The sequence below is a fragment of the Rhinatrema bivittatum genome, chromosome 10 (assembly GCF_901001135.1).
Source record: "Rhinatrema bivittatum chromosome 10, aRhiBiv1.1, whole genome shotgun sequence".
In the NCBI taxonomy this organism is placed as follows: domain Eukaryota; kingdom Metazoa; phylum Chordata; class Amphibia; order Gymnophiona; family Rhinatrematidae; genus Rhinatrema; species Rhinatrema bivittatum.
Window position 1 is genome coordinate 960000 of NC_042624.1, and position 24600 is coordinate 984599.

General features: G+C 41.3%; 1 protein-coding gene across 3 annotated transcripts in view; it reads left to right on the top strand.

Moving 5' to 3' along the window:
- PLA2G4A (phospholipase A2 group IVA) overlaps positions 1-24164 on the top strand; it is a 167333-nt gene extending 143169 nt beyond the window's left edge. For all 3 annotated transcript variants that reach the window (XM_029618209.1, XM_029618210.1, XM_029618211.1), the window contains 4 exons: positions 6899-7083; positions 11801-11996; positions 15742-15899; positions 23497-24164. In XM_029618209.1, coding sequence (XP_029474069.1) covers positions 6899-7083; positions 11801-11996; positions 15742-15899; positions 23497-23628 — 671 coding nt within the window. In that variant the 3' untranslated portion in view covers positions 23629-24164. The remainder of the gene's footprint in view (positions 1-6898; positions 7084-11800; positions 11997-15741; positions 15900-23496) is intronic.
- The last annotated feature ends 436 nt before the right edge of the window (positions 24165-24600 follow it).

Here is a 24600-nt window from a genome sequence, read left to right on the forward strand (position 1 = left end):
ATAAGCATTATTTGAGACTTATCTTGCTATATTACTTATCTAGATAAGAACTATATCATTTGGGCAAGGTTCTCTCCACCTAGCTTGATGGACTCTCTACCTGGGTAACATCAAGCTAGGTGGAGAGAACATTGCCCAAATCTCATCTTGGAGTGAGTTTGCTCACTCCGAAGGCCATCAAATCTTCACAAGAGACCACTGTTCTGTTCGTAGGTGTCACGTAGAATGTCAAAGTGGCCCCTAAAACCCACCTCGAGTTAATAGGTGGGCCTACCATAGGGATACAAATACCTACCTATGAGAATGACATTATGGCCAGGCTCGCTCTCTCTCTCTCTCTCTCCCTCCCTCCCTAAGGCTCTGGACCCTTCAATTCACCTGAAATAGGCCTTACGGGAGACAATGCAAAGGGCGATGAAACCTTACCGCACGGTCACGGCAGCTAGCGCACAGCCTAACGCAATTCAAACGGGTGTAGTTAAAATCGGCGTTATGGCTGTGCGATAGCTCTTCGCAGACAGGCTAACCCAGCCCACTCTCCGCCCCTAACTCCTCCTATTTTCTGAATTTGCATCGCACCATACGATATGGTGCTATTGCAGGCGTTAAACACGTTTTCGCATGAGATAAGCCCTTAACGCATGCGAAAACGCCTTATCACATTTTGATAAATGACCCCCTATGTGGCTCTAAACTGCTGAATGTGTGTTTTATTACTTTATATTTTAAAAATATATGCATGGAGATTTTACTTATGAAATTAAGTAGCACTTATCCCGGGTAAGTCAATTTGTATGCTTGTAAGTCCACAAATTTTATAACATGGATGATGAAATTAAATTTGTGGACTGATATGTATTGAAGTTAATGATTTGTATTTTCTTGTTGATTAAATACTTATTTCATTGCTGGTGTCTTAACAAGATGCATTTCTTGGAATAATGTTTAAAAACATAGAACGAAACTAAAGATTTGGATGTTGGACTTTATTAATATGGCATTCTCAAGGGGAGATTTTGTTCGTGTTTGATTTGAAGGTGTTTTTCATTTCTGCGATATAATTGGTTATACCTAATGGGTTGAATTGTCTTGTATCCGTTACAGAGCTTGACTGATATTCAGATAAGATTGATATATAACTATCTGTTATTAAGCTTGTTACTGTTGATGAATAATCATGTTAAATATTTGGGAGACAAAAAGCTGTAGAAGTCCTAGCAGAAAAGCAGGCACTTATGTAACGGGTTGGTGGTGATGGGATGCCAACCAGGAAGGCCTCAAGGACTTAGGAAGATGATGTTTGGGTAATGGCTACACTGATGTTGGGGGCTTTTTGGACTATTTTGAGACTTTGTGGTATGAAAGGAAAGGAAAGGTGTGCTGGGTATAAAATAAAACTGCTTTCTTTGCTCATCTACTCAGGAGGGTACTGTACATTTGGAGGAAGGTGACAAAGGCTATCTTGGAGCATCGTAACATAGTAAATGACAGCAATCAAAGACTAAAAAGGCCCAGCCAGTCTGCCCAAAGTAGATGAAATTCCTACGTGGAACCCAACCCCCGATCTCATTGTCCGCTCTATGCGGGTAACCCTATGCCATCCAGAAAGATCAATGCAGCCATCTTGCTGCTTTCTTGGGCTGCAGCTGTTGCTCAGTGAAGGTTTCACCCAGGTCTTCATTACCATTCATTTGCCACTAGGGATCCTCTGTTTATCGAATGCTTTTTGGAAGTCCTTGCCATCACCACCTCCTCTCTGTGAAAAAAAATATCCCAACATTATTCCTGGCTTTACACCCTTGGAGCTTCATATTGTGACCCCTAATTCTAAGCTGTCTTTCCATTGAAAGAGCAAGAATTCCTGTTCATTAATACGTTTCAGGTATTGAAATGGCTGCAACTTATCCCCCCATCTTGTCTCTTCTAAGGTATTAAGTTCCTTCAGGCTCCTCTCATAAAACATTTGGTACAAGCCTTACCCCATCGTGAGTGCTTTTCTGTGGGCCATCTCACATTTCTTTATATCCTTTCTGAGATATAAGCCTCCAGAACTAAACATGCTACTCCATGTAAAGCTTCACCAATGACCTGTAAAGAGGCATTATTAGCTTGTGGTGGTTGAGATATGTCTTAGATAATAACTGATATCCTATAAGTGATCAAGCTGTGATGCTGGGATATGTTGTTGCCAGTATGCACAGAAATCACTGGGCAAACTGGATGGACCAATTGGTCTTTTTCTCTCTTAACTTACTATGTCCTTAAAGGTTTTATTGGCTAAACAACATTGGTGTTTTTGCTTGCACGAGCATGTGTTCATGTATATGCAAATGAATGCACTGTTCGCTGGGCACAAAAAGCACCCATGTAAAAAAGAACACGGATGGGTATTTAAATTACATGCATTGGAGGATAAGGAGCTCATTTCCTAATTTCTCTCTATTCATTAACATTTGCAAGCTGTGACAAAATGTTGCACCCACAATTTTGTTTCATCTCTTCAGGTAGCACAAAGGATTTAGCCACATGTCATTCTAGCCCCTTATTAGCCATCACCCCAGCTGCATCCTGAATCCCCTTCAAAACTTCCCTTTCAAACAGAACCCTGTCCCACCTCCGTGGCATCTCCAGTGTCCTCCAAATCTTTGCTTCCTCACAACCCTTGGACTGAAAAATGCTGCCTGTCAGGCTCCTTCAACACTCATTTTCTCCTCCCTCACCTTTGACTCCTGCACTATCACTCTGAGAGCCCTCTGCCCCTGCTGGCACCCGCATCTTGTCGGCTTGGCTGTCTAGCCCGTACTTGTGGCACTGGGTGCACCTTGATTCTGTGGCTGAGGCAGGAAATGAGCGACCATCTTTCTGCTGGTAGAGTAGGGGTTCTTCAGGACACCAGACTGGATGTTAGTTATGGGCTTGGGGAAATGGTGCTGGAAGATTACCATTTTTTTTTGGGGGGGGGGAGGGAAGGGGTATTGGGAGAGGGGAAAGGGGAAAGGGAAACGTTTCTATCTAAGGGTTTGGAGTAGGGGAAGGAAAGACATTAGAGGGAGGAAGTCAGATTGGGGGAAAGGTGATAGGAATTTTCCCACTATACTAATTGAGCTAGAGGTAAAGGGCCCCGTTAGTATGGGGATAAATGGGTTACTGTGGTGAGAGGTGTTTCACATAACATTTATCACTCATGCTGGGCAGGATCTTGAGCAAACATTTTATCTAGCTTTTCACTTTTGGAGATTTTATATTGTCTGATTCTACAAAATGTACCGACTGGTAGTCAGGGACTGGTTACTTTTAACAGACACTAAATAGATAAGGGATCAGTTAGAATCCAATTCAAAATACCTATATAAGCTAATTGTTAAAGGATCATGAGTCGCCAATTTAAATCCCTGTTAAAAATATGTAAACTTTATTCAAAATATCAATTTTTAATTTTATTTATATTTCAATTTTTGTATTTTTTTATATATTTTGATATTTTTTATAATTAAGAGACAAGGCCTGAGAACTGGTATCTAGGGTCCGAAGACCTAAAATTATTTACCCAGTAAGTTCAATCACTGGCTCCTTTTTTTGGTCTCTTGTTATTAATTATAGTAAAATGCTGATATAACAAATTATTTTAAATTGTTTTGACTGCTGTAATATCAATTTTCTTTGCTAAAAGTAACTTTTCTGTGCTGAAAATAACAACAATTCTCCCTTCTGAGGAAGTCATCAATATTTAATATTGCCAATGGCTTAATATGCAAAGTTGGCCAATATCTTTGCCTATTGTAACAGGAATGCTTCACATGATGAAAAAACATCTATCCATATTGGCAGCTTATATCCCAATTATAAGCCCAAAATCTTCTAGCTTTCGAAGATGTGTTGTAGTTTCAGAATGTTAATGACTCCGATATTACAAAGTAGCCGAACATAAACTTGCTCTGATGTAAAAAAAAATTTCGGCAAACAACTTGCTGCAGAATTGAATTTAAGTCGGCAAGTAACGGCTACAAAGTATCAAGGAGGCATGTTACAAAGTCTCAAAGCATGTTGCTGATGTCTGACTGTGGCAATTCAATGCCTCACTTGAATTACTGTTGTATCTGCTAATTTGGTGCAGCAAAAAGCACTTATCTGAAACTTGTAGCGTTATTCTTGTATTCTTAGCTGTGACAAGTCGGTGCCGCACTCCACTGCCATCGTTAACGTTTTGCTAAACGCTGCCTCAGGGCGGATTCTGTAAGTTATCTCTCAGCTTAAAGCTGACTTGTCACAGCTAAGAATACAAGAATAACGCTACAAGTTTCAGATAAGTGCTTTTTGCTGCACCAAATTAGCAGATACAACAGTAATTCAAGTGAGGCATTGAATTGCCACAGTCAGACATCAGCAACATGCTTTGAGACTTTGTAACATTTATTTATTTATTTATTTTTAAATTTTTATATACCGGTATTAGTGGGGACATCATACCAGTTCACAATTGAACAAAAGGACTGAAATGACATGATAACAGGGGAAATGAACTGGGAAGGCAATAAATTAAGCGTAGTATAGAAGGAGGGAGGAATACAACAACAGGAACTCAAAAACGAGTAACCATGTTTTTAACTTCTTTTTAAATTTGAAGGAGCATGGTTCGAGTCGAAGGGCGGGTGGGAGAGTATTCCAAAGGTTCGGGCCAGCTATTGAGAGTGCTCGGTCACGTGTAGTTGTGAGGTGAGCTGTTTTGAGAGGGGGAACAATGAGGGTGCCTTTGTTGGCTGTTCTGATGGGTCGTGAGGAATGGTAGGGGTTGAAAGGCAGGCGAGCCAGTTGGAATTGTGGAGATTGAGGGATCTATGTATAATGGGTCAGGGTTTTGTAGTGGACGCGAGAAAGGATCGGGAGCCAGTGTAGCTCTTTAAGGATGGGAGTGATGTGATCGCCCTTGCGGGTATTGGAGAGGATGTGTGCTGCTGCGCTATGCAGCATCTGTAGTGGTTTTAGCAAAGCAACATGCCTCCTTGATACTTTGTAGCCGTTACTTTCCAACTTAAATTCAATTCTGCAGCAAGCTGTTTGCCGAAAACATTTTTTACATCAGAGCAAGTTTATGTTCGGCTACTTTGTAATATCGGAGTCATTAACATTCTGAAACCAACACATCTTCGAAAGCTAGAAGATTTTGGGCTTATAATTGGGATATAAGCTGCCAATATGGATAGATGTTTTTTCATCATGTGAAGCATTCCTGTTACAATAGGCAAAGATTTGGCCAACTTTGCATATTAAGCCATTGGCAATATTAAATATTGATGACTTCCTCAGGGAGAATTGATATTATTTTCAGCACAGAAAAGTTACTTTTAGCAAAGAAAATTGATATTACAGCAGTCAAAACAATTTAAAATAATTTGTTATATCAGCATTTTACTATAATTAATAACAAGAGACCAAAAAAAGGGGCCAGTGATTGAACTTACTGGGTAAATAATTTTAGGTCTTCGGACCCTAGATACCAGTTCTGAGGCCTTGTCTCTTAATTATAAAAAATATCAAAATATATAAAAAATACAAAAATTGAAAAATTGAAATATAAATAAAATTAAAAATTGATATTTTGAATAAAGTTTACATATTTTTAACAGGGATATAAATTGGCGACTCATGATCCTTTAACAGTTAGCTTATATAGGTACTTTTAACAGACAGACAAAAATGGGTTTTATAAAAAAAAAAACCCGATAACCCCTGACTGAGCAGCTAGTTAACGTGTTTGGTTTTCCAAACTGATTTAGTTTTAAAAGAATTTAAGAAAAGAACTCCCTGAGCTGTACTTATTTTGCAAGCAATAGTAATTGCTCTTGAAACATAAAATAAAGTGAGTTTCCCTCTTTGCCTAGAGTTTGCTGCCCTCTACAGTTCAGTTGAGAGGAAACATAAATCCACTGTACGGGTTTTCCTTTTTTATTTATTGATCAAAGCAACAAACAGACAACAAATGTTAAACTATTTTTATGTAGGTCTTGTAAGTATTTTCTTCATATACTACTTCCATAGCATTGTTTAAAACGAGAAAATTCCAGGATCCAAATACTTGTAAGTATCCCAGTCTGGCAGGAAACCTGGAAGTAAATGGAGAACATCAAGCTTACACTTGTACCATACAGTTCCCTGATAACGTGCAGGTAAAACATGTACTGAATTTCATTTGTCATAGAGAAACGTTTTATTTGCCCTTATAATAAAATAATTTACATTTTCTGCTGCTTCTACTGGTCTGGATATATTTTTCTAATGGTCTATGACTGGCTTTGGAGGGTAATTTTAGCTAACCTTTCTTCCACTTGTTTTCTGCAGGGTCACTTTGTGTATCAGCGACAAAGCAGTACTAGAAATACATTATTCCTATTTATAATGGTATTTATAATGGTGTCGGTATGCTGCTGTTTTTCCTTGGAACACATGATCTAATTTTAGAATCCTATAACAGACTGACAAAAAAAAATGGATTAAAACCAAATCTTTGGATTCATGGCTCATTCTGGTAGTCTGTAATGCCTTCAGTGCACCATCTTAACAGCTCCTTTGCAATATTTCTAAACTTGCCTGTTGATTCTGATTGATGCTAATCTGACGTATTTGACATGAATTGATGACCTCTGTTGTAGAATTGCAGCCCATAGTCTGTAGATACAAATGCTTCCTGCTTTCAGCCTTTTAATCACACCTGAAGATAGGAGTCATGTGACCTTGAGAGTGTTACACAACATCTTTTGGTTTTTCTTACGTTAAGTCAATAAAAGATATTACAACCTAGAAGTACATTTTTTTCCAGGACCAATACGGCTTCTACACCTCTCTCTCATAGTAAGTAGATCACAGTGGCATACTTGGAGTTTAATAGTGAGCTCTCTTTCAGATCCTGATGAATTTGAGAGGATATATGAGCCTCTGGATGTGAAGAGCAAAAAAATTCATATAGTGGACAGCGGATTGACTTATAACTTGCCATATCCCCTCATCTTAAGACCTCAACGAGGAGTGGATCTGATCATATCATTTGATTTCTCTGCAAGGCCTAGTGACTCCAGCCCCCCCTTCAAGGTAAATGGTGAATGACTGCATAGTTGTATATTATCTTTGGAATCAAAGAAGAATGTATTATCACAATAATCATGAGTATAAAAAGGACCTTGCACGTTGAGAGTCCTACCGTATCTGTTTTATAGCAGGTATAGGAAAAATAGACTAAGTAAAGTCATGGACATATGAAAGCTACCTTGGGCAAGCTTTCCTTCCTTTCAGACCTCTCTTCTAGGTTTGCAAACCGTCTCTGCTGTTGAGAATATCAGATAACACAAGTGTAGAACCGACTTGTTGGCATGTCATCTTCTAGACACAATGGGTCACAAGTGGCCTACGTCATTCTGTGACTGTGACTGATTTGGAGGTAAAGTGTTTTGCCAGGGTCACATGGAAAAGAGCACTGTCAAGGTTTGCAGTCTCTGTGCTCTCACTCCTGGTATGTAACTCCCAGAGACACGGGGAATCCTGTTTAACAGTTTTGGATGCTTTCCTCCTTGGCCGTCTTTCGGTGTACTTTGTTTAGTCATATTGCCTAAATGTTTGGATTCTAACAGCTGCATTCCATTTGGGAAACCTTCCTTGTAAGCAGCCCCGTTATATTACTTGCTTCTTTCCACACTGAAAGCTGTGGTGTCATGGGACTGCATTCCTCTCCTGTTATTTTACAGCCCCTGCCTGCAACATGTTATATTATGTTTACTTCTTTCTGTCACAAAGGAAATGCTCGCGTTTCATACTGGTAGTATTTAGATTAATTGTAGCTGTGCTGTGGAACCTTTTCTTTTTTTATTCATCCAACATAAGAATTAGCAAACTACATTACTGAATATAAGGTTTGAAGATCACATAGTTAGACCTGCAAAATAATATTAGCCACCTGCAAAGAATCGCGTTTTCCTGAAGATTCATTGGCTGCTGGAGTCCTGCCCTGGTCGGATTATATAAATGCACAGACTGAATGCCTTTCTTGCAGGCTGTCTTCGTCATCACTTATTCTAATTACAGACTGCTCCTTGTTATGGAAAAAAAAAGTGTCAGTCTCCAGATGTCTCCGTGTTGTGATGTATAATGTAAGCCTGTGCTGAGTGAAGTCTGGAGAGCCGAAGAGGCAGGCGTTCTTCTTGACTGACAGTAGCCTCCAGCCCCACAAGGAAACAATATTGTGCACCTCTCTCCCAGATAAGATGACACTCTTGTCAACGATTTTTCCAAAGAGCACACGTCAGTAATACATAAAAGAGACTGGGGTGATGGATTTGCCTTACACAGACCAAGCTAATTTTAGAGTCAGTTTCTTGTGAGAATAGGTATCTATGTGTTTTCATGTAAATAGCAACTTCCTTGGGTATATTTGCAAGGTGTTACAGCTATTTTTAGCGCATTATCAGAGGAAACAGTAAGGTTAAGCATACTAACATAGTAAACAACAGCAGCTAAAGACCAAAAGGTCCATCCGGTCTGCCCAGAAAGGTGTTTAGGGCAGTAACTACCGCTCCATGCAAGGTCATCTCTCTGCAGAAACGTTACAATAATGTTACCACCTATTCTCTCGATGCTTCATTTCCTTCCTCCCGACACTGTGGATTCTCCTCGTTTAAGCCATGCTTTTTTGAATTTTGCTACCATTCTCATCCTCACTACATCGTCCAGGTGGGTATCCCACACACCCACAACCCATTCTGTGAAAAAGTAGTTATCAAAAGGTGAGGGTATGCATGAAATACCCAAACAACTCGGAATGGTATATCAGTCAAACTGCCACAATATGAAGTCAAAGAGCAGAGCTCAAATTAATTCTGTAAAGGCACCGCTGTATTAACTATTTAATGGCAAAGAACAGTCATTTACCAATTTGTCTGATTAAACTTTTCACGTTTTTTATAGATATGCACATATTCCTTAAATATCCACTTAACATTTGCAAAAACTTTCAATGCTATGTAAAGACACAATCATCATATACTTAGTTTCTTATTGAATTACAACTCACTAGCAGAATCATGATTACCTCCAAGATGAAATAAGCAGGAGGGGAGGGAGCCTCTGTGTGTGTGTGAAAGAGAAAATATGTGTGAGAAAGCGAGAGCCTGTGGGAGTGGGATCTTCTGTGTGTGTGTGTGTGTGTGTGTGTGTGTTTGAACCTCTGGGAGTGAGAGCCCATTGGGGGTGAGAGCCTGTATACATGTGAGAGACAGAGCCTGTGGGAGTGAGAGACTATGTGAGAGCACATGCATGTGTAAAAGTATGTGCATAAGAAAGGGAGTGTATATAAGAGTATGTGTGTGTGTGAGAGAATTTACATGTGTGAATGTGTGTATATGACAGAAGATAAAGCTTTGCGGCTGCACCTTACCCCACTAATGCAAGACATTTCAGGGTAACTGGAAATCAAAATTCTCAGAAATGGAGAGCAAAGGGTTATTTTTATCCCTCTTAGTTTTAATTATTAAGGTTTAAGGTTTATTCTCATTTATATTTATTTATTTAATTATTTTTTTATACTGATATTCATGACAGGTCATATCACATTGGTTTACATCAAACATTAGAAAATTACATTTAACAGGGGGTAATAACTTGGCCGGTAACACGGGTAAAGACCCTGGTGAGAACAAACTAGAGCTAAACAACGTCGAAATTGGAGTTACCAAGTGAAAAAACGAGGGTAAAATAAGAACGAGGTTCATAAAAACCAGAACAACATATCTTATGTATCACACGCTGTGGTATCAAGGGGTAAGGGTGAATGGGAAGCCAGGTAGGAAGGGAAGGGTGGGGGGAAGGGGTGCCCATCGGGGGAACAATGGAACAATGTGAGTCAGTGGAAAGACCTACAAGTTTTTAAGGAAACGCTTGTTTAAAAAGCCAAGTCTTGTTTTTTCTTGAAGGTCAGCGGGCATTGTTCTGGGGGTAAAGCATTCCATTGAAAAGGTCCAGCTGTGGAGAAAGCACGTTTCCTAATGGATGCGTGGAGGGAGGACTTGGTGGGAGGAGCATGAAGGGTGTCTTTGTACGCTGCTCTAACTGGTCTGGTGGACGTGTGGAGGTGAAGAGGGATATAACTACTTCAAGTGAAGACTGCTTGTGGATAGTCTTGTATATAATGGTGAGGGCTTTGTGAAGGATTCTGAAGTTAATGGGAAGCCTAAGGGGCGCCCGCGGCTTGGTGCGGCTTAGTCCGGACTAGACGGACTGACGGACTGACTGATGTTCGTCCCTCATTCTGAGTTGCACACGAGATCACATAGACTTGAAACGCTTACATTTCTGGTTTGATTGATTTTGCCTAAAAGAATGCCAGCGAAAAGGAAAGGTAGGGTAAGGACTTTTCCTTCAGAGCCCTTGCCTCCCCTTTACAACTTGAAATTAATCGTGTCATGACTCAGCTGGTAGATGAGATTAAGACCCCCCCCAGGAGGAGAACGGGTGGATCTTCTGGACGAGGCTTCTCTAAGTCCGGAACAACGCTCGCCTCCGGCACAGCGGGCAGCAAACGGAAATGCAGCTGAGCTAACCACCAATGGTGTGGTTAGTATTACAGCGAGTGAAGGTGCAAATTCCGAGCCCGGAAAAGAGGGAAGAGGCTCCCAGGGAGTAACTTCTTCGGAGGAGCCCCGCCCCTTGGAAGGAACTGCTGAAAATCATGCAAGTATCCATCGTGAATCTCAGCCCCCGCCATCTATACCTGAGACGGTCACTTTGCGAGCCATATGGGATCTGGTTAGTGGACTAACTGTAACTGTGAACAGGCTTGAAAGTAAAATTGATGTTGTATCTAATAATTTCCAGCAACAGTTTCATGATGTGCAACAGCAGGTGGATGAGGTTAAAAATAGAGTTCAGAAAGTGCAAATTTTTTTTATACCATATTTATACCATATTTGGATCTAGTTAAACTAAGATATGTAAAAAAGGGGCATCAGGAAATAATTCCTTCAATGAGCAGGATCTAAAAGGTTAAGGAGACATGATAGAGACGTTAATACTGTAAAATAGAGATTTCAAAACATTGATGAAATTCAGATAATATGAAAATCATTTTAACTGCAAAGTTGTGTTTTCCCCTCAAAAATTAATATTTATAGTGCCAAAATGCCATTCAAAGATGAATCCACAATCTCTTGCATTGTAATCCTGACATGGCAGGAACTTCTGTAGAATATTTGAGACTAACTCATGATCACTTTATGCATAGGAGGAGGAACAATCCAATAATGCAATTTACAGTCCTCACTAACATAATTATAGGTCCAGATTTTAGTTTTGGGAAAGACAGAACACACAACTTGCAAGCCAGTTTGTTTATACAATTTTGAAATAAACACTTTTACAAAATATGTGCTAATTACCTGTTTTCTCAGGAAGGGAAAATCCGTTTGCAGAAAACATTAAGGGCCTGAGTTAAAAAGTATTTGCTCAAATAAAACTGGGTTTTACTCCAGTGGGCTTTTGAAAATTGCTACAATTTATGCCATTGATTTGTCCATAGTCTGAAATTACTGCCTAGGAATGCAAAACTTGTACAAAAAACCACTGTGGAACTTTTACCCGATTCTTAAATGTAGCGTATTTAGACAACATTTTTCAGGCTTTTTTGTAGGATTTTCCCTTCTTTTGTCCAAAACTTATTTTTTATCCATAACCTGTGCAACTTTGCTTCTCTATAATCAATAAGCAATGGTTTAATTCTTGTTCAGAGGAATTTTCAATGCCTCAAATATTTTCTGTCTTCCAGGAACTTCTGCTTGCTGAAAAATGGGCCAGAATGAACAAACTTCCATTTCCAAAAATAGATGCCAACGTGTTTGATCGGGAAGGACTGAAAGAGTGCTATATCTTCAAACCGAAGAACCCAAGTGTTGAGAAACATTGTCCAACCATCATCCACTTTGTTCTAGCCAATATTAACTTCAGGAACTACAAAGCTCCAGGTGGATAATCGTTTAGAATATTCTTTGTTTTATTCTGAGGCTTTCCTGCAAGGAAAGGACGTATCATTTAGTGTCTTTTAGTCTTGTGCCTGCTGCTGATCAATATTCCTCAGATATTCTGTTTATGTAGCAGTATCCTAGAAAGATGGATGTCTTCAGTACTGAGCGTGGATTCACAATGAAATAACGTTTAGACATGCAAGTTCCTCACATACACATGCAACAATGAATTCATTATGAAATTATGAATTATGAAATCGAATTCATATTGAGGTAAATTTTAAGACCCATGCCCATGAGTGTGCGTTTGCCGGCTCACGCACATAGACGCAGCGATTTTAAACATAGGCACACATAGCCGTGTATGTTACAAAATCGGCATTAGATGTATACATGTGTGCTAATTCTATATAGATGCGTACATGTGCACGTAAATGCCGCATTTACCGCTTACGTGGGGGAATTTTATAAGGGGTGCGGGCCGAGGCTACTTACGCTTTTCCCAGTTCTTTCCCTGTTCATCCAGTGGAGTAGGACTAACCCCCCCTCCCCCGAGTTTTAAAGGCTCCCTGTTTGACCCGACCCTTAGAACCCCACTGACGAGCCCTGAGTTTTGGACTTACGTGCCAGCAATAGCAGACTCCCTGCATGCACTTGTGTGAGTAAGTACAAATAAATAAAAATATCTCATGGCCTTCTCCCGACATGCCCACGCCCTGCTCCTTTTTTAAACGTTTGGATTTGTACGCGTACCGGGAGATACGCGCGTACATGGCCGCTTCTTAAAATCCATGCTGCATGCACGGCTCAAGACACGCGCATATCTCCTGGCTTTGTTGCACGTAGGGCTTGTAAAATCCACCAGATTGTGGGCCAAGAGATTTATAGATAACTAGTACCTTTCAAGGTTGATGTATAGAATAAAATCTCCTCCTGGAATGGCCGTCCCTACCCCTAGCAACTTATGGAACATTATACAGAAGATTATTTTTCTTTTTGTGATTTTTTTAAAAATTAATATTTCACCTTTAGTGACTCTTCAAAGCAGATTACATTCAGATATTGTTGGTAGTTCCCTAAGCCCAGAAGATTTACAATCTGAGGGGCTCAATCACTAAGCCACATTAGGCCGTTTACCATATGAAACTGTATTTTTTCCATGGTAAATGGCCTAATGTGGGGATAATGTGAAGTATTTGAAATATCTTGTGTTAATCCAGCCCCAGCATCTCAGGAATTGAATTGAGCTCAATAGCGGGAACCGCGCGCACATGGACAAACGCGCAGCCCGTTAAACATTTACCCCAAAGCTTGGAAGTGGCTATTGTGTACATTTTTAAAAGTCACTTTGTATACTTGGTGCAAGCCCTGTCTCCAACTGCAAATCTCTTCCTTTCACTAAAATCATCCGGCCCCAGCAGCCAGTTCCCCATACCACTGTACCCTCCCTGTTTTTCTAAAAAAAACTCCCTGGTGGTCCAGTGAACCCCAACTCTTGTTCCTCCCAGAAAAGGATCTTTGGTGATCTAGTGGCCCTCCCCATGTACCTTCCTTTGCTCACCTAGGTCCTTGGTGGTCTGGTGTGGGTCCTTGGTGGTCTGGTGTGGGTCCTTGGTGGTCTAGTGTGGACATCTCCAGGGCTTTGCCCCTTTGGGGGACACTCATTTGGAGCCATTGACCATTTTAAGTGATGGCAGCCCCACAGTTCTGGGCTACCATCACTTGTAAATACAGGACCATTTACTGCCGTGGTAGTTTTCCATGCAATATTTTTCCACTGGGGGAAAATACCATGTGAATCACAGCCCCTAAATTTATACCTGAGGCAATGAAGGGTGAAGTGACTTGCCCAAAGTCACAAGGAGTGTCATCAAGATTTGAATTCTGTTTTCCCTGGTGTGCAGCCTGCTGTTCTAACTGCTAGTTTACGCCTCCAGTCTGCTCCACATGACTGACTGCATCCTCCACAAGGTAGGCCTGGTTTTGAGGAACACAGGAGATCTAGAGCAGAAACAAAAGACGTAAAAATGATAAAATCATCTGGAATCTGGAATGTCTCAAGAACACCTACATGAAAATAGAGTTCCAGACAAATTCACAGTAGTTTTCTAAAGGTTCAACATCATGCTTGGTGGTCGGACACCTCAAGCAACATAGCATCTGTACACCTGGATAGGGGGGAGAACCCAAGCACTCTTTGCTGCACCAATAGCTACCTTTTGATGCTAGTCACCACATTTCTCACTCTGGGGTTGGTGAGGTGGTAGTCGGGCTGTGTATTCAGCCAGGGAATCCTGGCCTTCTGCTACCGCCAGCCTTGCAACTTGATGACAGCATTGGTCTGGACCTCCTGGGATGAGTTCCGGGCCACCCCTAATTCCCCATTTTCAAAGTGCATACCAGAAGGAGGAGCAATAGACTCCGCGTCCTGGCTCCATTGGACGACTTCAAACCTCGACTAAGAGGGATGGCACGGGAGCTTAAAAGCAGGTGCATCCTGCAAGCTTGATAGAGGTCAAAAGAGATATAGATCAAGAGATGTATCATTTACATCAGTGGTATGACTGCATCATGCTTCCAAGAAGGCTGGGGTAACATGCTTAGATTGGCCACAATTACAACTCTTCACCAGGACAATATCTTTATCAGGTGTGGTTACTTTGGATTCAGAGGTTGGTGGTAGGACATGTGAGGGGTCTTAGATATTGGAGTAAATGTGTGTTTTGTAAGAACCAAAGAGGAAGATGACAGCAACTGACTTGTATAAGCAGCAGTATTTTGCAGATGGTCAAATTTCTATGACTAACAGTTGGACCATATCCTTAGAGAATATGACTAGAATGACCAGATAGACTAGATGGGCCGCTTGGTCCTTATCTGCAGTAATCTTCATCAACTTTTAAATTCAGAGGAAACATAAGTTAGTGGGACCATCTTTAATTGTGATGAATTAATGTAGTACTATTCTGTCAAAATAATAATCCCTTTTATATGTGATTTTGAGAAAGTGGATATTTTCACCAGTTAACACCATTATAATGTAAAACTGGTGCTCTGTACTTTTTAGTATTAGAAAAATTATCATAAATAGTAGACATTAAACTGCATATACATTCTTTGTTTAATGTGGAATTCTGTCATGATCCATGCATCATGTTATAAGGGGTTAGGGGCTAATAAGGTAAAAGGGAGGCTAATTAATTAGGGGGGATTAGGAAGTCCTTTCCTTTGCCTGGGCTAACTGGGAACGAACTGGGAAAATTGGCAATTGCTTTGGCACGCATGTCTACAAAAATCCCCCCACTTAAGTGTTAGAGACAGCATTTGCGCACACATGCGTGCATCCGTATGAAATTGTGCGCACATATACGCGTGTGCAGCCTATTCTATACCATGCGTGCATATATGTGTGTATGTTATAATATGGCCACGTCCTTTGGCGCAAGCTGGCTTATACGTGGGTACGTGTGCACCCATTCAGCTGTTTAAAAGTTACCATTCATCTGTGAAAAAAAAAGCTATAACTAAAATAGGACTAGAGAATTATGAGCATGAAAGGACTTAAAGTGAACGGGAATTCAGAACTAATGAAGGTTGCTTCAGGTTATCTACACTAATATGACAAAATTGCAGCTAAGTAATGCTTCTGACTTGATGAATTATGTGTAAATGGTTGACCACAGTTCTTTCATGGTTCACAAAATCTTTCTTAAAGAGGAAATTGGTTCTGTTTTTTTCTTTCTAGGGGTTCAGAGGGTAACAGAGGAGGAGAAGGAGTTTGCGGACTTTGACATTTTCGATGATCCAGAAACACCATTTTCAACATTCAATTTTCAGTATCCAAATGAAGCTTTCAAGAGACTACATGATCTGATGGAATTCAACACCTTAAATAACATAGATGTATGTATGAGAACTTTGTTCTTAAAGATTGTTTTTTTTGTTAGAAATACTATCTAGCATATGGACTAGAACTGGGTGCATGCATAGTAGATTCCAAAAGGAATTGCAGTCTCTGACTTCTCGCTAAGGACTGTCGCTACAGTAGATGGGTTAGGGAAGGTTATAAAAACAGGGAAGTTCTCCAAACAATTGCGAATGAAATCTCATTGCATCATCGTCCTGTAGAATCCACTTCAGACTGAGCCGGAAGCTCAGAGGAGCAGGAGGAAATTGCTGGGCCAAAAGAACAATTAAAAAGAAATAGTGCCGTAGTGACTGAGAAATAGGATTACCAGCTCTTTCCTAATCAAAATCATGCCCTCTATTGAAGAGGTCAAAGCCATTAAGCCAAGAGAATATCTATGTTTTTTACAACATTTTATAGACTTTTTAAATTGACTTATATTCTCTGAGCTGTAATTTCTGAGTTTGTATGTGAAGGTTTCTCTCTCTGCTAATTTCCAGACATTATACTGGATTCATAAAGTAAATTTCCTAGTGAAATCTATAAAAAAGTTATCAAGATTACATTAATGAAACCTCAAAATTTTTTGTGCTTTTGATCCTTGCTGAAAGCAGGCAGATTGATCAGAGGATCCCTTCAGATCCTTTCCAGGCCTATCACTTTAGGGTCTGACATTTCATAAAACATTAACAACATCCAAATATCCATAAAAATGTATAATCCACAATTCATAGTTGTTGCGTGGAGGTGGACCCTTGGGCCGAGGTGGGATTGACAGGATGGGTTCTATGGGTCCCCACCGTCGGCAGGCGAAGTGGGCTGATGGACGGAGGACGGCTGGCGCTTCACCAATACCAGCTCTTGTTCCCCGCGGGTTGAGCCTTTGGCTACTGGGGCCGGCTGGACTTAGGAGGGCCTCCATATGTCGCCATCGATGGAAGGATCGAGGTCAGCCCAGAGAGATAGCAACAGAGAAATGGTACAGTCTGTACTGGAAGAGGTAGAGTCCCGGAGACCTGGGCGCCAAAGGAACAAAGTCAGACAGGGGGCGCCCGAGCAAGAACAGGCCGAAGCCTGAATAGGCCAAGTCCAGGATGTAGACTGAAGAAGTGTCGTAAGGCAAGCTGGAGACAGGGCTGGCAGTAATCAAGAATTGTTGGCAAGCCAGGCTGAGGTCTGGGCACGGAGATAGTCAAACATAGTCAGGCGATGCAGAGGTCCGGGCTTGGAGAGAGTCAACGGAGTGGTCAGGCAAAGCAGAGGTCTGTGCTTGGAGAGAGTCAACGGCATGGTCGGGCAAAGCAGAGGTCGAAATCCAAGAAAGCAATCCGAGGGTAGGTTGGAGAACAGGAACACAGGAATGAGGAAAGCAGGAACAGGAGTCACCAAGTATCAGGAACACAGGAACGAGGAGAATCTCTCAGGAAGCAACAAGTACTCGACCAGTGAGGAGACCTGTTGCAAAGGCAAAGCTAGGGAACGGAGCCCGGGCTTATGTACCCGTGCTCCGTTGACATCATCATCCAGAACCGCGATTTGGTTCCCACAGCGGGCCCTACTTAAGTCATAGTGATGCTCGTGCCCAGGGAGGGGCGAGGCGCCGAGTAACAGCTTCTCTCCACGGGCCAGCAGGGTCTGTAGCTGAGCCGGTGGCACCAGGGGTGGCCCGAGGACAGAGCCAGCGGCCTACCGCCACCAGAGAAGAGGGACCAGGCACTGGAGTTACTTGAGAGAGGTGAGGGGGCCGAGCCGTGGGTCTGCCGCAGCTGGCACGCATAATAATAGTTCAGTTCTTTCAAGTTCATTATATGTTAAGTGGATTTATCCAAAAACCCTGACATACAAGTTTTGGTTTGCAAACACCAGTTTCATTTGGATTATTCTACATATGCATTTTGTGCAACTTGAGTTCTAAATACTGGAGTAATTTTCAAAGAGCTTTCACACACAAGTATCATTTTTGCGTGAATATTCTAGTTTATAAATATTGAGACTAAATGCATAGTTTTGGCTTTACATGTACATTTTACCAAGGGGAGAAAAATGGCATAGTCTCGGGACGTTCTGGGCAGGCTTCAGAAGTACATGTGGTAAGCACTTTTACACCTGGTAATTGGCTAGCACAAGTGAAATCAAACTTGTCTGTTGGAGGTCTGGGAAGTCCTAGAGGTAAACTGGAGAAGGACTGGGTGAATTGATGATTCCAAGTATTCACACATGCTTTATGAAATACCTGCTCTGCATATAATTCTGGGTGTTTGCGCAGTACCCCAATTTTTTTTTTTTTAATGTTTTAAATATGCATGTGCATGTTTATAAAATAGATAGCGAACATAAGAACATGCCATACTGGGTCAGACCAAGGGCCCATCAAGCCCAGCATCCTGTTTCCAACAGTGGCCAATCCAGGCCACAAGAACCTGGCAAATACCCAAAAACTAAGTCTATTCCATGTTACCATTGCTAATGGCAGTGGCTATTCTCTAAGTGAACTTAATAGCAGGTAATGGACTTCTCCTCCAAGAACTTATCCAATCCTTTTTTAAACACAGCTATACTAACTGCACTAACCACATCCTCTGGCAACAAATTCCAGAGTTTAATTGTGCGTAGAGTAAAAAAGAACTTTCTCCGATTAGTTTTAAATGTGCCCCATGCTAACTTCATGGAGTGACCCCTAGTCTTTCTACTATCCGAAAGAGTAAATAACCGATTCACATCTACCCGTTCTAGACCTCTCATGATTTTAAACATCTCTATCATATCCCCCCTCAGCTGTCTCTTCTCCAAGCTGAAAAGTCCTAACCTCTTTAGTCTTTCCTCATAGGGGAGTTGTTCCATTCCCCTTATCATTTTGGTAGCCCTTTTCTGTACCTTCTCCATCGCAATTATATCTTTTTTGAGATGCGGCCACCAGAATTGTACACAGTATTCAAGATGCGGCTCCCTCACCTCTCTCAAGCAAATCCAGCGCCTGATCCCTTGTCTCTGGTGGTGGTAGGCCGCTGGCTTCGTCCTCGGGCCGCCCCTAGTACCCCCGGCTCACTACAGATCCTTGTGCTCTGTGTCGGGCCTCTGCGTGGCACGCGGAGAGATGCCACCACTCAGCACCATGCCCCTTCTAGGAGCACGCGCGCACATCACTGTGTCTTAAGTAGGGCCTGTGGCGGGAACTAAGCCACGGCCCCAGATGATGACATCAGCGGAGCTACGGTATTTAAGCCCGGCCTCCGCTCTCCAGGATTGCCTTTGCAACAGGTCTCCACACTGGTCGTGTACTCGTTGCCTCCTGGTGCTTCTCCTTTTGTTCCTGGTTCCTGATCCTCGTTGACTCCTCGGATTGTTCTCCTGTGTTCCTGATCCTCTGCCTATCCTCGGATTGCCTCCTCGGACCTTGACCTCTGCTTTGCCTGACCACGTCGTTGATTCTCTCCGCTTTGCCTGACCACATCGTTGATTCTCTCCAAGCCACATGCACGTCACACTTTTCCATAGTCTAAGGGAAGCAACCAAGACCACCATTGCCCATATCATTATCAGTACCCTCTCCTGCTGCGCAAGCTACTGCTAATGCCCTCCAGACCCGGACCTCTGGATTACTTGACTACGTTCTTGACTCTCTCCTCGTCCATACCTCAGCCTTGCTTGCCACCACTTCCAGGTTGCCGCTGGCCCTGACTCTAACTTGCTCTACGATGCCTCTTCAGTCTACGTCCTGGACTTGGCTCATTCAGGCTTCGGCCTGTTCTTGCTCGGGTGCCCCTTGTCTGACTTTGGTTCTATTGGCGCCTGGGTCTCCGCCTTGTCCAGTACAGACTCCTCCTGTTCTCTGTTGCTCCCTCGGGGCTGACCTCGATCCTTCCATCGACGACGGCATACAGAGGCCCACCTAAGCCAGCTGGCCCTGGCACCCAAAGGCTCAACCCGTGGTGACCCGTAGGATCCTCCCTATGGGTTGCGTCAACCCCACCTCATCCCAAGGGTCCATCTCTGGTGCAACAGTAAATGCGTCTAAATAATAATGTAAAATCTACTCACGTATCCCTTTAAAATTTGAAGTAAAAATACATAGGTATATCATTTGTGCACACTTACCTTACTAAATTCCAATTTATTTGGCTAAGTAGTCAGATAAATAGTAGCAGAATATGTGTTTCAGTATACTCATGGTTCACAGATTTAAATCCAAGCACGCCAGCTCAGCTTTTCTTCCTTAAATATGAGCTATGATTTGCTAATAATAACCATATTCTATAGCTTGCAAAACCATTTCATTTAAACATGCTATATATGATACATACTGTTCACTGAATTCAAACTATGAGGTCACCGGGAATGCAACACTGTTCCATTATGGTAGTTTGATAGCCCAATGTTCAATAAGCTATGACAAAATGACGTCCTGCTTTATCAATCTACTAGATTTTTTGAAGGTGATAATAAACATGGATAAAAAGTCATGGGTTAGAAGGCAATGTCCTATTATGGATTGGTAACTGGTCAAAAAAATAGGAAACACGGTAGAACTAAATGGTCAGTTTTCCCAGTGGAGAAAGGTAAATAGTGTAGTGCCCTAGGGATTTGTGTCGGGACCAGAGCTGTTTAATTTATTCATTAATGATCTGGAATTGGAAGGAATGCGTGAAGTGATCAAATCTGCAAATGACAAAAGCCTATTGTAATCATATTTTATAATTATTTTATAAAGTATGACTCCGTGTATGAAAATACTTGTGTACCTACTTATCCCAGATTTCACATCTCAACAGTTTTAGACAAAACACAAGTGCAATTTCATTTCCATGAACTACCAAAGCCCTCCCCAGAATGCCACTACCCATTTACGTGAACACTGCTAGTATAAACATACTGCAGGCTTTTATAAAAAAAATACTTGCAAACAGAATAACGTTCAAACAAATGCATGTGACAGCATATACGCATTTATATGACCACATGTGGTTTTACCATAGTATTAACATATGTATATATAATATATGCATGTTTTATGAAATATGCAGTTCTTTACCACTCAACATATGGATGTATATAGGCTTACATGCAATGCATTGAACACGTATACCGTTCCTACCTATTTTTAAAATATATATATTTTATGCATGAAAGTAAAGTTGGACTTGCAAATATTGCGATTTATGTGCATAGGTCAGCCAATTTTAAAACATGTATGTGTCAAAGAAATTACCAGTTTTACCAATTAGTCCACCAGTTCACCCAGGTCTTTGAGACCCTCCTGGTTCTTTAGCTTGAAGTCTCCTCAGTTTACCCAGATCTCACACCTGGTCGATAGTGGATAATAAATATGTTTAATATCATGCCAGATAAGTAGCCTGCGTATTTTTATAGCAGGTCAGTGTTTATGGCTAAGTGCCTTTAAAATAGTAATTTACATGTGTGTTGGCCCTGCCCTGGAGCAACCCATTTTTTTTCTGTGTATATGTGCATCCAAAAGTGAATATACTCATGTATTTTCTACTTTTATACAATACAGAATGCGTGAACAAAGGTTACTTACGTGCATATATGGACATTTTACATGCGTACATTTTTTTAAAACTCACCTATCTTCTAATTTTAAATGCTGAAACCTTTTGAAAATTGCCTTTAATAGTTTTCAAAAGGAGTTACACACGTAAATGAAACTACTATAGTAGCAATTTTCAAAACCCATTTCCTTGAGTAAAGTGCACTTAAGCGAGTAAATTCTGTGGACATTTCCAGGGCATGTATTGTACAAATTTTGAAAAGGCCCACGAGTAAGACCCAGTTTTAAAAATCAGGCTCTTTATGAGCAGAGCCTCATTAGTGGGACATAAGGTGGCCATAGATGGTGATGCATAAACTTATGAAAGATGAATTTTGCTATAGAATTCTTAATACTTTCAGAATATTGGCCCAATTTTAAAAGGACCACGTGCATAAATAACAGGGGTTACACACGTGGCTGGGCCTTGTGCGCGCTGCGGGCATTTTCGGTAAAACCCAGCCATGCGCTTAACCCCCGTTACGTGCCAAAGTGCCGGGCCTTTCCAAAGAGGGGGGGGGGGCCAGGGGCAGGGAGGGGAGCAGGCTGGGAAAAAAAAGGGGGGGTTAGGTAGGGATAGTTTAGAGGTCGGGGAGGAGAAGGGAAGAGGGAGGAAGGGCAGGGTTAGGGATGTTCTCTCTCAGTCCGCTCCTTAATTAGAGCCGACTTTGACGCGCATGTGTAATAACATAGCCTCGTTGATTTTAAAATCGACCCCTATTTGCTTTTCTTGACAGTCATAGCAACATATATAAATGGATAGTAAGTAGGGAACGTGACTGACGTCTTACATTATACTGTAGCACCCCGTGCTTTGAATATTATATGTTAGTAATTAATGCATGTCTCTGCCATACGTCTTTTTATCATTCTTTCTGCCTGTCTGTAACATCATAGTTTCAATAATTCCACAGGTTCCAAATTACAGTAAAAAATATTTGACCAACTTGTGTTTAATCTGTTTTCCTGCTACTGAATAGATGAAGCAACAGTGTAAAAAATAAAAAATGCTACATATACCAAGAATACAATTTTTTCTAGCTAATAAAAGATGTAATTGGATTACAGTGCAATTTGTTGAGGTTAACATCAAATTATAACCACAAAGGAAAACATTTTCTTTGCTTTTTTTTTGAGAATTAATGCGTCATGTCGAATTAAAAGTTTGCATGTATTGTACAGGTGGAACAATGGCATCCTCCAGACTGCTTTCTCGGAAAAGCTGTTGTCTTTACTAGTACTATGAGAGAGTTGCTTACCCTGTGACGACACTACTTGGAAATTAGTATTGAAACTGAGGACTGATGCTTTCATTATCCTGTTTTGACAAATGATTTAAAAGGGGGATTCTTTTAGATAGAGACTTAATTTGAACATTCAGTTTTGTTTGCCATCATGTATTAAAACTCTTTTAAAGTGGATTCTGATTACATCAACACAAGTTGATGACTTAATATCGTTTGCTAGACAGGATTCTGGGATGGGGCTTGCTGAACTGAATTAAAAGCAAACAGAGCTGCCACCTAACTCTTTGCCCTCAGGGACAATTTAAGGAAATCTTAGATTTCAACTCCCTGTTTAAGCATTCTGGGATTTCTGGTTCTATTTTACGCATTATTGCTGATAGTAGTGCTGGAAAAAACACCGCCTGTTGGTGTGGCGCTATGGGGGCCACAGTGAGCAGCCCGGCTGCAACCGTGGCGGGCAAAAACGCACCGCCCGCGATACGGCCGGCTGCCCAGTATCGCACGCACACACACGCCTGTTTTTTTCCACAGCTCGTCATTCTGCTATAAATATAGCAGATTGATGAATCTAAGCGTTAGAATGGTCAGAGATGGTAATTTAAAAATGAATAATAATAATTCTAGTAAAAACTGTCTGCGACTGGAGCCATTTCGGCTGCTGTGAGTGAGGCCATTATTTATTTTTCTTCTTACACTCGTGTCAGAACATAGCACGAGATTTGCAGCTAGGTTATGCCTCTACAGTAGGTTGCGTATGACCAAGGTCAGGCAGTATAAAAGCATTGTCTTTCTGTTTTACAGGTGATCAAGCAAGCCATAATGGAGAGCATAGAGTACCGAAGATACAATCCATCCCGTTGTTCTGTATCCCTTAATGATGTTGAAGCAAAAAAGTTTTTTAAGAAGGACTCACAATCTAGACTCCATAAATAGGCTGCTGTAAAGCATATAAATAGTCTTGGGCAGCTCTAAATACCTTTTACAAAAGGATAACATTGTTCCAGCCCCTGCTGGTGCTGTACTAAAACAGAACGCTTTTGCTAATACACGAAAGGACTGCCGTCAAGAAATTCCATTATTTAATGCATCCGTGCTTTAATTGTGTATTTATAAAGTGGAAACTTACTAACAGTAGATGAATATTAATGCCTTAGTTTTTGAGTAGTAATGCCCAGATGCATAAACATTTCTGAATGTCTGAAATAGCCAAGATAATGATACATTTTATATCTTTTGAAAAGATTTTTATTATTTTTTTTCTTGATGGGAAAGGTTTTGAATCAGCGATAAGAGACTACAATAACATTTCCTATAATACATTATCTTACGTCGGTGCACTTTGTTTGCATTTTAAAAACTCATATTACACTGAGATGATGTCAGACATTGTGACCTCAGCCATCTTTTATTGTTTGAAAAAAAAAAAAAGCTATAATGGATGAGTGGAGCAGCACAGTGTAAGAGCCCCTTGCTTAGAAATTGGTAGTGTATCACTAAAGTGGCTGCATTACAGCCCACCTCTCACTGTTAGAATTAAAATACTAACGTTATCTGGCCAATTAATTTGCATGTCTTTATTAGTGCATTTCCTTGGCAGAGACATACTGCAGAAGTATGTTAAAGTATGTGCATGAGCTTTTTAAATCAAGCTCATGCACTGGGAAACACTCTGGCTACAGTAATTACGGAAAAACGTATTAGTTCGTGTCTATGATCCTTCCAGCCGCGCGCGCATGTTATAAAATCCAGGGTCGGCGCACGCAAGGGGGTGCACAATTGTGCAACTTGCGCTCGCCGAGCTGCGCAGCCTGCCTCCATTCCCTCAGAGGCCGCTCCAAAATCGGAGCGGCCTCTGAGGGAACTTTCCTTCCGTGTCCCCCCGCACCTTCCCCTACCTAACCCGCC